The sequence below is a fragment of the Hemiscyllium ocellatum genome, chromosome 14, assembly GCF_020745735.1.
Source record: "Hemiscyllium ocellatum isolate sHemOce1 chromosome 14, sHemOce1.pat.X.cur, whole genome shotgun sequence".
NCBI lineage: Eukaryota > Metazoa > Chordata > Chondrichthyes > Orectolobiformes > Hemiscylliidae > Hemiscyllium > Hemiscyllium ocellatum.
In genome coordinates, this window is record NC_083414.1 from 71,449,387 (window position 1) to 71,463,412 (window position 14,026).

Sequence of the window (14,026 nt, forward strand, 5' to 3'; positions counted from 1 at the left end):
GTTCCTCAACCTCTCTCCTGCACTGATTCCTTTTTAGGGGAACCTACAGAATGCCTCTCTTCCTTTCCAAACTCCCCAGTTGGAACACAAACTGATGCCTCCTTGGAGAAATCTAACCGTTGCCCGCACTCACCTCTCCTCCTGATTCGGCTGCTGGCCCACAGGGTAGCAATGCCAGCCTACTTAGGGTCTTTGCCACCTTACCCAGAGAGTGAGGCCTGGCAAGGGTTGGAAAGGATGGAAATGAGCCTGCCCAGGGAGAGGACTGGGCCTCCCCCTGGCTGGAGGGAGGCTGCATTGGTTCCTGAGCAGGACAAAAGAACTTGGGAACACCAAGAGGGTGGAACTTTACTCGACCCCTGGGGGACTGGGATGATAATATTTGTCTCCTCCACCCTCCTTACCAAGATGCATAACCTCACGGTTTTCCACGTTAGGTCCTAACATCAATGATGTTAACCCTTCACTTGACCTGTCTGAGTCCCTCTGTAGACCCTGAATCATCCTTGTCACTTGCCTTTCCATCTCGTTCCATCATTCAAGTCATTGATCTATAATAATTGTGCCCTCAGCACTGATCCCTGTCGCACTCCACTAGTTACAGGTTGCCCTCTTTATCCCAACTCTATGTCTTCTCTTAGTTAGCAATCCTGTATCTATCCCAATATACCAGTCCTGACACCACGGGCTCATCTTATCGAGTGGCCTTAAGTGAGTTACCTTCCTAAGTGTCCTTTGAAAACCCAAATAGATGATATCTACTGCTTCCCTTTCATTCACCCTGCTTGTTACCTCCTTAAAAGACTGGTGAGTGGGCAAAAAGTGGGAAAATACCCCTCCTCAGCCACTAGGGAGAGGGAAAGATATCCTTAGGGGATAATATGGAAGGGAAATGGAATGTTGGCTTTCGTTTCAATGGGAATGGGGTATAAAAATTGGAAGTTTTTGCTAAAACACTACAAGACACAGGTCAGATCATGAGGGGAATAGTGTGAACAGTTCTGGACCCTTATCAAAGGGAGGCAGTCCGGAGAAGGTTCACTTGGCTGACCCTGAGTATGGAAGGATTTTCTTCTGAGAGGTTAGGTTTGTATTCCTTGGAATTTTGAAGAAGAGAGCAGACCTTATAGGAACAAGGAAGATTTTGAGGCAGCTTTACATGGGAGATGCTGAGCAATGGTGACCACTATGGAGAAAGGCTCAGAGCAGAGGGCACCCTCTCACTACAAAGGGTTAAACATTGAAGACGGAGCTGAGGAGGAATTTCTTCGCTTAAAGGGTAGTGAATCCATGGAAATCCATGGAAGGCTGCTGAGGCCAGGCTGTACAGTATGTCCAAAGCTGAGATAGACAGATTTGTAATGAGTTGTGGGGAAAAGGAAGAACGCTGGAGCTGAGGATGATCAGATCACCATGACCACATTGAACTGTGGAGCAAACTCCAAGGGCTGACTGTCCTACGCCTGCACCTTTAGCCTATTGGAGTATTACCACCCCCCCTCAAGCCTGCGCACACAGGATGAAGCCCTCCCACTTCACCCTGGGGAAGGAGGGAACTAATTCTGGGGCATGGAATACCCAAGGAAACAAAGGGACATCCCAGAGAAAGGGGGAAGCCTGTGGGGAGTTGACATCCTGGAGCAAGGAGGAGGGTAATAGGGGTTTAGTGAGTTGGGGGGGGGGAAAGAGAGAGAGGGTTAGAGTCACTGTCCCTCCACTCCTGTCTCTCTCTCCCTCTATTCTAGTCTCTGTATTCCACTCCCTCTCTCTGTCTATTCCAGTCTCTCTCTCCCTACCCTCTTTCTCTTTCACATTCTCTCTCTCCCTTTGCCCTCTCTCTCTATTACATTCTCTCTCCCTCACCGCGCTCTCTAATTCTCTTTCTCCATCCTCTCTCTCCCCCCTCCATCTCTCACTCTGTCCCCCCATCCCCATCTTTCACATTCTCTCTCTCTGTTCCCCCCACTCCTCTTTCCCTATCTTTCACACACTCTCTCTCTCTGTTCCCCCTCCTCGCTCCCTATCTTTCACATTCTCTCTCTTCTGTTCGCTCCCCCATCTTTCACATTCTCTCTCTCTGTTCCCTCCCTTCTCTCTCCCTATCTTTCACATTCTCTCTCTCTCTGTTCCCTCCTTCTCTCTCCCTATCTTTCACAATCTCTTTCTCTGTCCCCCCTCCCTATCTTTCACATTCTCTCTCTCTCTGATCCTCTCCCTCTCTCTGTTCCTCTCTCCCTATCTTTCACATTCTCTCTCTCTCTGTTTCTGTCTCCCTGTCTTTCACACTCTCTCTCTGTTCCTCTCTCCCTATCTTTCACATTCTCTCTCTCTCTGTTTCTGTCTCCCTATCTTTCACACTCTCTCTCTGTTCCTCTCTCCCTATCTTTCACATTCTCTCTCTCTCTCTGTTCCTCTCTCCCTATCTTTCACATTCTCTCTCTCTGTTTCCCCCTTCCTCTCTCCCTATCTTTCACATTCTCTCTCTCTCTCTCTGTCCTGCCCTCCCTATCTTTCACATTCTCTCTCTGTTCCTCTCACCCTATCTTTCACATTCTCTCTCTCTGTTCCTCTCACCCTATCCATCACATTCTCTCTCTGTTCCCCCTGCCCTATCTTTCACATTCTAGAACATAGAACAGTACAGCACAGAACAGGCCCTTCAGCCCACGATGTTGTGCTGACCACTGACCACAAATTTCTGTGACCATATGCATGTCCAGCAGTCTCTTAAATGTCCCCAATGACCCTCCCTCCACAACTGCTGCTGGCAACACATTCCATGCTCTCACAACTCTCTGTGTAAAGAACTTGCCTCTGACATCCCCTCTATACTTTCCTCCAACCAGCTTTAAACTATGACCCCTCGTGTTAGTCATTTCTGCCCTGGGAAATAGTCTCTGGCTATCGACTCTATTTATGCCTCTCATTATCTTGTGTACCTCAATTAGGTTCCCTCTTCTCCTCCTTTTCTCCAATGAGAAAAGTCCGAGCTCAGTCAACCTCTCTTCATAAGATAAGCCCTCCGGTCCAGGCAGCATCTTGGTAAACCTCCTCTGAACCCTCTCCAAAGCATCCACATCTTTCTTATAATAGGGCGACCAGAACTGGACGCAGTATTCCAAGTGCGGTCTAACCAAAGTTTTATAGAGCTGCAACAAGATCTCACGGCTCTTAAACTCAATCCCCCTGTTAATGAAAGCCAAAACACCATATGCTTTCTTAACAACCCTGTCGCTTGGGTAGCCATTTTAAGGGATCTATGTACCTGCACACCAAGATCTCTCTATTCCTCCACACTGCCAAGAATCCTATCCTTAATCCTGTACTCAGCTTTCAAATTCGATCTTCCAAAATGCATCACCTCGCATTTATCCAGGTTGAACTCCATCTGCCACCTCTCAGCCCATCTCTGCATCCTGTCAATGTCCCGCTGCAGCCTACAACAGTCCTCTATACTGTCAACGACACCTCCAACCTTTGAGTCATCTGCAAGCTTGCTGACCCATCCTTCAATCCCCTCATCCAAGTCATTAATAAAAATTACAAACAATAGGGGCCCAAGGATAGAGCCCTGTGGAACACCACTCACTATCCAGGCAGAATATTTTCCTTCTACTACCACTCGCTGTTTTCTGTTGGCCAGCCAATTCGGTATCCAGACAACTATGTTTCTTTGAATCCCATTCCTCCTGATCTTCTGAATGAGCCTACCATGGGGAACCTTATCAAATGCCTTGCTGAAGTCCACATACATCACATCCACAGCTCGACCCTCATCAACCTTTCTTGTCACATCCTCAAAGAACTCGATAAGGTTTGTGAGGCATGACCTGCCCCTCACAAAGCCATGTTGGCTGCATTTAATCAAGCCATGCTCTTCCAGATGGTCATAAACCCTATCCCTCAGAATCCTTTCTAACACCTTGCAGACGACAGACGTGAGACTTACTGGTCTGTAATTGCCGGGGATTTCCCTATTTCCTTTCCTGAAGAGAGGAATTACATTTGCCTCTCTCCAGTCCTCAGGTACGACTCCAGTGGAGAGCGAGGATGAAAAGATCTTTGCAAGTGGCGAAGCAACTGCATTTCTCATTTCCCAAAGCAGCCGAGGACATTTCTGGTCCGGGGGCCTGGCGACTTGTCAATCTTAATGTTTGACAAAATTTTCAGCACATCAGCTTCCTCTATCTCTATCCATTCCAGCATACACACCTGCTCTTCAAAGGTTTCATTCACTACATAGTTTGCTTCTTTTGTAAAGACAGAAGCAAAAAACTCATTTAGGGCTTCCCCTACCTCCTCAGACTCCACACACAAATTCCCAACGCTATCCCTGATCGGCCCTACTCTTTCTTTGACCATTCTCTTATTCCTCACATAAGTGTAAAATGCCTTTGTGTTCTCCCTAATCCGTTCTGCCAAGCCTTTCTTGTGCCCCCTCCTGGCTCTCCTCAGACCATTTTTAAGCTCCTTCCTCGCCGGCCTGTAATCCTCTAGAGCTGAGCTTGACCCTAGCTTCCTCCACCTTATGTAAGCTACCTTTTTCCTTTTGACAAGAAGCTCCACCGCTCTCGTCATCTAAGGTTCCTTTATTCTCTCTCTCTGTTCCCCCCCCCTTATATTTCACATTCTCTCTCTCTCTCTCTCTGTTCCCAACCTCTATCTTTCACATTCTCTCTCTCTGTTCCCCTCACCTCCCTCCCTATCTTTCACATTCTCTCTCTCTGTTCCTCCCTCTCTCCTTATCTTTCAAATTCTCTCTCTCTGCTTCTCCCCTCCTCTCTCCCTATCTTTCACATTCTCTCTCTCTCTATTTCCCTCCCTATCTTTCACATTCTTTCTCTGTTCCCCCCTCTTCTCTCCCTATCTTTCACATTCTCTCTCTCTCTGTTCTCCCCCATCTTTCACATTCTGTCTCTCTCTGTTCCCCCCTCCCCACACCCTATCTTTCACATTCTCTCTCTACTCTTTGCCCCCCTTCTCTCCCTATCTTTCACATTCTCTCTCTCTCTCTCTCTGTCATCCCCCTCTCCCTCCCTATCTTTCACATTCTCTCTCTCTCTCTGTTTCCCCCCTCCTCCCTCCCTATCTTTCACATTCTCTCTCTCTCTCTGTTTCCCCCCTCCTCTCTCCCTATCTTTCACATTCTCTCTCTCTCTCTGTTTCCCCCCTCCTCTCTCCCTATCTTTCACATTCTCTCTCTCTCTGTTCCCCACTCCTCTCTTCCTATTTTTCACATTCTTCCTTTCTCTCTGTTTCCCCCCATCTTTCACATTCTCTATCCCTGTTCCCCTCCTCCCTATCTTTAACATTCTCTCTCTCTGTTCCCCCCTCTTCTCTCTCTGTCTTTAACATTCTCTCTCTCTGTTCCCCCCTCCCTATCTTTCACATTCTCTCTCTCTGTTCCTCCTCCCTATCTTTCACATTCTCTCTCTCTCTGATCCCCCCCATCTTTCACATTCTTTCTCTCTCTGTTTCCCCCCTCCTCTCTCCCTATCGTTCACATTCTCTCTCTCTCTGTTTTCCCCCTCCTCTCTCCCTATCTTTCACATTGTCTCTCTCTGTTCCCTCTTCTCTCCCTATCTTTCACATTCTCTCTCTGTTCTCCCCCTCCCTATCTTTCACATTCTCTCTCTGTTTCCCCCCTTCTCTCTCCCTATCTTTCACATTCTCTCTCTGTTTCCCCCCTCCTCGCTCCCTATCTTTCACATTCTCTCTATCTCTCTCTCCCTCCCTATCTTTCACATTCTCTCTATCTCCATCTCCCTCCCTATCTTTCACATTCTCTCTATCTCCATCTCCCTCCCTATCTTTCATTCTCTCTCTCTCCATCTCCCTCCCTATCTTTCACATTCTCTCTATCTCCATCTCCCTCGCTATCTTTCACATTCTCCTTCTCTATCTCCCTCGCTATCTTTCACATTCTCTCTATCTCCATCTCCCTCGCTATCTTTCACATTCTCTCTCTCTATCTCCCTCGCTATCTTTCACATTCTCTCTATCTCCCTCTCTATCTCCCTCCCTATCTTTCACATTCTCTCTATCTCTCTCTCCCTCCCTATCTTTTACATTCTCTCTCTCTCCATCTCCCTCCCTATCTTTCACGTTCTCTCTCTCTCTATCTCCCTCCCTATCTTTCACGTTCTCTCTCTCTCTATCTCCCTCCCTATCTTTCACATTCTCTCTCTCTCTCTCTCCCTCCCTATCTTTCACATTCTCTCTCTCCCTATCTTTCACATTCTCTCTCTCTCTCCCTCCCTATCTTTCACATTCTCTCTCTCTCTCTCCCTCCCTATCTTTCACATTCTCTCTCTCTCTCTCTCCCTCCCTATCTTTCACGTTCTCTCTCTCTCTATCTCCCTCCCTATCTTTCACATTCTCTCTCTCTATCTCCCTCCCTATCTTTCACATTCTCTATCTCTCTCTCTCCCTCCCTATCTTTCACATTCTCTCTCTCTCCCTATCTTTCACATTCTCTCTCTCTCTCCCTCCCTATCTTTCACATTCTCTCTCTCTCTCTCCCTCCCTATCTTTCACATTCTCTCTCTCTCTCTGTTTCCCCCCTCCTCTCTCCCTATCTTTCACATTCTCTCTCTCTCTCTGTTTCCCCCCTCCTCTCTCCCTATCTTTCACATTCTCTCTCTCTCTGTTCCCCACTCCTCTCTTCCTATTTTTCACATTCTTCCTTTCTCTCTGTTTCCCCCCATCTTTCACATTCTCTATCCCTGTTCCCCTCCTCCCTATCTTTAACATTCTCTCTCTCTGTTCCCCCCTCTTCTCTCTCTGTCTTTAACATTCTCTCTCTCTGTTCCCCCCTCCCTATCTTTCACATTCTCTCTCTCTGTTCCCCCTCCCTATCTTTCACATTCTCTCTCTCTCTCTGATCCCCCCCATCTTTCACATTCTTTCTCTCTCTGTTTCCCCCCTCCTCTCTCCCTATCGTTCACATTCTCTCTCTCTCTGTTTTCCCCCTCCTCTCTCCCTATCTTTCACATTGTCTCTCTCTGTTCCCTCTTCTCTCCCTATCTTTCACATTCTCTCTCTGTTCTCCCCCTCCCTATCTTTCACATTCTCTCTCTGTTTCCCCCCTTCTCTCTCCCTATCTTTCACATTCTCTCTCTGTTTCCCCCCTCCTCGCTCCCTATCTTTCACATTCTCTCTATCTCTCTCTCCCTCCCTATCTTTCACATTCTCTCTATCTCCATCTCCCTCCCTATCTTTCACATTCTCTCTATCTCCATCTCCCTCCCTATCTTTCATTCTCTCTCTCTCCATCTCCCTCCCTATCTTTCATTCTCTCTCTCTCCATCTCCCTCCCTATCTTTCACATTCTCTCTATCTCCATCTCCCTCGCTATCTTTCACATTCTCCTTCTCTATCTCCCTCGCTATCTTTCACATTCTCTCTATCTCCATCTCCCTCGCTATCTTTCACATTCTCTCTCTCTATCTCCCTCGCTATCTTTCACATTCTCTCTATCTCCCTCTCTATCTCCCTCCCTATCTTTCACATTCTCTCTATCTCTCTCTCCCTCCCTATCTTTTACATTCTCTCTCTCTCCATCTCCCTCCCTATCTTTCACGTTCTCTCTCTCTCCATCTCCCTCCCTATCTTTCACGTTCTCTCTCTCTCTATCTCCCTCCCTATCTTTCACGTTCTCTCTCTCTCTCTCTCCCTCCCTATCCTTCACATTCTCTCTCTCTCCCTATCTTTCACATTCTCTCTCTCTCTCCCTCCCTATCTTTCACATTCTCTCTCTCTCTCTCCCTCCCTATCTTTCACATTCTCTCTCTCTCTCTCTCCCTCCCTATCTTTCACGTTCTCTCTCTCTCTCTCTCCCTCCCTATCTTTCACATTCTCTCTCTCTCTCTCCCTCCCTATCTTTCACATTCTCTCTCTCTATCTCCCTCGCTATCTTTCACATTCTCTCTATCTCCCTCTCTATCTCCCTCGCTATCTTTCACATTCTCTCTATCTCTCTCTCCCTCCCTATCTTTCACATTCTCTCTCTCTCCATCTCCCTCCCTATCTTTCACGTTCTCTCTCTCCATCTCCCTCCCTATCTTTCACGTTCTCTCTCTCTCTATCTCCCTCCCTATCTTTCACGTTCTCTCTCTCTCTCTCCCTCCCTATCCTTCACATTCTCTCTCTCTCCCTCTCCCTCCCTATCCTTCACATTCTCTCTCTCTCCCTATCTTTCACATTCTCTCTCTCTCTCCCTCCCTATCTTTCACATTCTCTCTCTCTCTCTCTCCCTCCCTATCTTTCACGTTCTCTCTCTCTCTCTCTCCCTCCCTATCTTTCACATTCTCTCTCTCTCTCTCCCTCCCTATCTTTCACATTCTCTCTCTCTCTCTCCCTCCCTATCTTTCACGTTCTCTCTCTCTCTATCTCCCTCCCTATCTTTCACATTCTCTCTCTCTCTCTCCCTCCCTATCTTTCACATTCTCTCTCTCTCCCTATCTTTCACATTCTCTCTCTCTCTCCCTCCCTATCTTTCACATTCTCTCTATCTCTCTCTCCCTCCCTATCTTTCACATTCTCTCTATCTCCATCTCCCTCCCTATCTTTCACATTCTCTCTATCTCCATCTCCCTCCCTATCTTTCATTCTCTCTCTCTCCATCTCCCTCCCTATCTTTCATTCTCTCTCTCTCCATCTCCCTCCCTATCTTTCACATTCTCTCTATCTCCATCTCCCTCGCTATCTTTCACATTCTCCTTCTCTATCTCCCTCGCTATCTTTCACATTCTCTCTATCTCCATCTCCCTCGCTATCTTTCACATTCTCTCTCTCTATCTCCCTCGCTATCTTTCACATTCTCTCTATCTCCCTCTCTATCTCCCTCCCTATCTTTCACATTCTCTCTATCTCTCTCTCCCTCCCTATCTTTTACATTCTCTCTCTCTCCATCTCCCTCCCTATCTTTCACGTTCTCTCTCTCTCCATCTCCCTCCCTATCTTTCACGTTCTCTCTCTCTCTATCTCCCTCCCTATCTTTCACGTTCTCTCTCTCTCTCTCTCCCTCCCTATCCTTCACATTCTCTCTCTCTCCCTATCTTTCACATTCTCTCTCTCTCTCCCTCCCTATCTTTCACATTCTCTCTCTCTCTCTCCCTCCCTATCTTTCACATTCTCTCTCTCTCTCTCTCCCTCCCTATCTTTCACGTTCTCTCTCTCTCTCTCTCCCTCCCTATCTTTCACATTCTCTCTCTCTCTCTCCCTCCCTATCTTTCACATTCTCTCTCTCTATCTCCCTCGCTATCTTTCACATTCTCTCTATCTCTCTCTCCCTCCCTATCTTTCACATTCTCTCTCTCTCCATCTCCCTCCCTATCTTTCACGTTCTCTCTCTCTCCATCTCCCTCCCTATCTTTCACGTTCTCTCTCTCTCTATCTCCCTCCCTATCTTTCACGTTCTCTCTCTCTCTCTCTCCCTCCCTATCCTTCACATTCTCTCTCTCTCCCTCTCCCTCCCTATCCTTCACATTCTCTCTCTCTCCCTATCTTTCACATTCTCTCTCTCTCTCCCTCCCTATCTTTCACATTCTCTCTCTCTCTCTCCCTCCCTATCTTTCACATTCTCTCTCTCTCTCTCTCCCTCCCTATCTTTCACGTTCTCTCTCTCTCTCTCTCCCTCCCTATCTTTCACATTCTCTCTCTCTCTCTCCCTCCCTATCTTTCACATTCTCTCTCTCTCTCTCCCTCCCTATCTTTCACGTTCTCTCTCTCTCTATCTCCCTCCCTATCTTTCACATTCTCTCTCTCTCTCTCCCTCCCTATCTTTCACATTCTCTCTCTCTCCCTATCTTTCACATTCTCTCTCTCTCTCCCTCCCTATCTTTCACATTCTCTATCTCTCTCTCTCCCTCCCTATCTTTCACATTCTCTCTATCTCCATCTCCCTCCCTATCTTTCACATTCTCCCTATCTCCATCTCCCTCCCTATCTTTCATTCTCTCTCTCTCCATCTCCCTCCCTATCTTTCACATTCTCTCTATCTCCATCTCCCTCCCTATCTTTCACATTCTCCTTCTCTATCTCCCTCGCTATCTTTCACATTCTCTCTATCTCTCTCTCCCTCCCTATCTTTTACATTCTCTCTCTCTCCATCTCCCTCCCTATCTTTCACGTTCTCTCTCTCTCCATCTCCCTCCCTATCTTTCACGTTCTCTCTCTCTCTATCTCCCTCCCTATCTTTCACGTTCTCTCTCTCTCTATCTCCCTCCCTATCTTTCACGTTCTCTCTCTCTCTATCTCCCTCCCTATCTTTCACATTCTCTCTCTCTCTCTCTATCTTTCACATTCTCTCTCTCTCTCCCTATCTTTCACATTCTCTCTATCTCCATCTCCCTCCCTATCTTTCACATTCTCTCTATCTCCATCTCCCTCCCTATCTTTCACATTCTCTCTCTCTCTCCCTATCTTTCACATTCTCTCTCTCTCTCTCCCTCCCTATCTTTCACATTCTCTCTCTCTCTCTCTCTCTCCCTCCCTATCTTTCACATTCTCTCTCTCTCCCTCCCTATCTTTCACATTCTCTCTCTCTCTCTCCCTCCCTATCTTTCACATTCTCTCTCTCTCTCCCTCCCTATCTTTCACATTCTCTCTATCTCTCTCTCCCTCCCTATCTTTTACATTCTCTCTCTCTCCATCTCCCTCCCTATCTTTCACGTTCTCTCTCTCTCCATCTCCCTCCCTATCTTTCACGTTCTCTCTCTCTCTATCTCCCTCCCTATCTTTCACGTTCTCTCTCTCTCTATCTCCCTCCCTATCTTTCACGTTCTCTCTCTCTCTCTCTATCTTTCACATTCTCTCTCTCTCTCCCTCCCAATCTTTCACATTCTCTCTATCTCCATCTCCCTCCCTATCTTTCACATTCTCTCTATCTCCATCTCCCTCCCTATCTTTCACATTCTCTCTCTCTCTCCCTATCTTTCACATTCTCTCTCTCCCTCCCTATCTTTCACATTCTCTCTCTCTCTCTCCCTCCCTATCTTTCACATTCTCTCTCTCTCTCTCTCTCTCCCTCCCTATCTTTCACATTCTCTCTCTCTCCCTCCCTATCTTTCACATTCTCTCTCTCTCTCTCCCTCCCTATCTTTCACATTCTCTCTCTCTCTCCCTCCCTATCTTTCACATTCTCTCTATCTCTCTCTCCCTCCCTATCTTTTACATTCTCTCTCTCTCCATCTCCCTCCCTATCTTTCACGTTCTCTCTCTCTCCATCTCCCTCCCTATCTTTCACGTTCTCTCTCTCTCTATCTCCCTCCCTATCTTTCACGTTCTCTCTCTCTCTATCTCCCTCCCTATCTTTCACGTTCTCTCTCTCTCTCTCTATCTTTCACATTCTCTCTCTCTCTCCCTCCCAATCTTTCACATTCTCTCTCTCTCCATCTCCCTCCCTATCTTTCACATTCTCTCTCTCTATCTCCCTCCCTATCTTTCACATTCTCTATCTCTCTCTCTCCCTCCCTATCTTTCACATTCTCTCTATCTCCATCTCCCTCCCTATCTTTCACATTCTCTCTATCTCCATCTCCCTCCCTATCTTTCACATTCTCTCTATCTCCATCTCCCTCCCTATCTTTCATTCTCTCTCTCTCCATCTCCCCCCCTATCTTTCACATTCTCTCTATCTCCATCTCCCTCGCTATCTTTCACATTCTCCTTCTCTATCTCCCTCGCTATCTTTCACATTCTCTCTATCTCTCTCTCCCTCCCTATCTTTCACGTTCTCTCTCTCTCCATCTCCCTCCCTATCTTTCACGTTCTCTCTCTCTCCATCTCCCTCCCTATCTTTCACGTTCTCTCTCTCTCTATCTCCCTCCCTATCTTTCACGTTCTCTCTCTCTCTATCTCCCTCCCTATCTTTCACATTCTCTCTCTCTCTCTCTATCTTTCACATTCTCTCTCTCTCTCCCTCCCAATCTTTCACATTCTCTCTCTCTCTCTCCCTCCCTATCTTTCACATTCTCTCTCTCTCTCTCTCCCTCCCTATCTTTCACGTTCTCTCTCTCTATCTCCCTCCCTATCTTTCACGTTCTCTCTCTCTCTCTCTCTCTCCCTATCTTTCACATTCTCTCTCTCTCCCTATCTTTCACATTCTCTCTCTCTCCCTCCCTATCTTTCACATTCTCTCTCTCTCTCTCTCTCCCTCCCTATCTTTCACATTCTCTCTCTCTCCCTCCCTATCTTTCACATTCTCTCTCTCTCTCTCCCTCCCTATCTTTCACATTCTCTCTCTCTCTCCCTCCCTATCTTTCACATTCTCTCTCTCTCTCTCTCTCTCTCCCTCCCTATCTTTCACATTCTCGCTCTCTCTGTGTCTCTGGTTGTGAAGCCCCGCCCTCGGGGCCCGGATCCGCCTCAATCCCGGAAACAAAACCAACAGAGGCCGGAGGAGAGGGTGAGTGTGAGAGAGACTGGGCTGGAAACAGACAGTGACTGGAATAGAGTAAGATAGAGAGAGACAAGAGTAGAAAGAGAGGGTCAGACTGGAATAGAAAGAGGGAGACTTGAATAGAGAGAGAGAGAGAGAAAGAAAAAGAAACTGGAAAAGAGAGAGAGACAGGAATGGAGAAAAAGGGGGATTGGAGTATTGAGAGTGAGAGAGACTGGAATGAGGGTGTGTGTGTATGAGAGAGAGAGACAGGAATAGAGAGAGAGGGGGGAAACTGGAAGAGAGAGAGACACAGGAATGGAGAAAAAGGGGGATTGGAATATTGAGGGGGGGGGACTGGAATGGGGGTGTGTGTGAGCGAGGGAGAGAGACTGGAATAGAGAGAGAGAGAGAGAGGACTGGAATAAGGGTGTGTGTGTGTGTGTGTGTGTGTGAGAGAGAGAGAGAGAGAGACTGGAATAGAGAGAGGGGACTGGGGTGGGGGTGGGGGAGAGAGAGAGAGAGAGAGACTGGTGTCCTGTGTGGCACTGTTTTCTCCTGGTTCTCTATTTCAACCCTCTGTGTGTCTGTGTCGTCGAGTCATAGAGATGTTCAGCACGGAAACAGCTCACAGCATTTGGCCCATATCCCTCTAGACCTTCCCTATTTGTTTACCCATCTAGATATCGTTTAAATATTGTAATAGTACCAGCGTCCACCACTTCTCTGGCAGCTCATTCCTTACATGTACCTCCCTCTGTGTGAAATGGTTGTCTATTAGGTCTCTTTAAATTTTCTCCTCTCACCTTAAACCTATGCCCTCTGATTTTTGACTCCCATCCCTGAGAAAAAGACCTTGGCTATTCGCTGTATCCATGCCCTGCATGATCTTATAAACCTTTATAAGGTCACCCCCTCTGTTTCCAATACTCGAGGGAAAACAGCCCCACCTATTCTACTTCTCCCTGTAGCTGAAACAACCCCCTCACCCCCCCCAGCTCTGACAACATCTGTGCTGAGAGTGTGAGCAAGTGGATGAGAGTGTGGGTGCCTGTGTGTTTGCCTGCCTATCTATGCTGACGATTCTTGTGTGAATTTGTTGTCTCTCTCTCTCTCTCTCTCTCTCTCACACAGTGAAAGATCCCCACGCGGTGTGTGTGCAGGATGGGTGGACAGCAGGAAGAGGAGCCGTCTGTGCGCTTGTTTCGGGAATACCTGAGGATCCGCACTGTCCATCCTCAGCCAGACTACGGTAAGGTGGATAGAGCTGTGCTGTCACATTTTGCCCCCAGCAGTTTATACCTGGTGGGGCAACATTTATCATCAGTGAAGCAGGAAGTGCTGGAGAAATTCAGCAGAACTGGCAGCATCTGTGGGGAGATAGCAGTGTCTGTTGTGACTTTTCATCAGAGCTGGTCCTGATGAAGAGTCCTGCTGGGCTTGAAATGTCAATGCTGTTTTCTCTTTACAGATTATATCAGACCTGCTGAGTTTCTCCAGCAATTCCTGTTTTTGTTTCAGATCTCTAGCATTCGCATTTTTGCTTTTAGTTCAGCAGCAATGTTTTGTCTGAGCTAATATGAAGCGAGCTGATTATAAACACAAGTGTCTCATGTTGCAGGAGGCTGCAGCAACAATGGAGTT

General features: G+C 47.2%; 1 protein-coding gene across 2 annotated transcripts in view; it reads left to right on the forward strand.

Annotated features, from left to right (window-relative positions):
* Positions 1-12,342: 12,342 nt before the first annotated feature.
* The window catches only part of LOC132822418 (aminoacylase-1-like), a 42,069-nt gene continuing 40,385 nt past the window's right edge, over positions 12,343-14,026 (forward strand). The window contains exons 1-2 of one of the 2 annotated variants that reach the window (XM_060835787.1): positions 12,343-12,409; positions 13,517-13,634. In XM_060835787.1, the coding sequence (XP_060691770.1) occupies positions 13,547-13,634 (88 nt within the window). In that variant the 5' untranslated portion in view covers positions 12,343-12,409; positions 13,517-13,546. The other variant, XM_060835788.1, reaches the window with a different exon arrangement.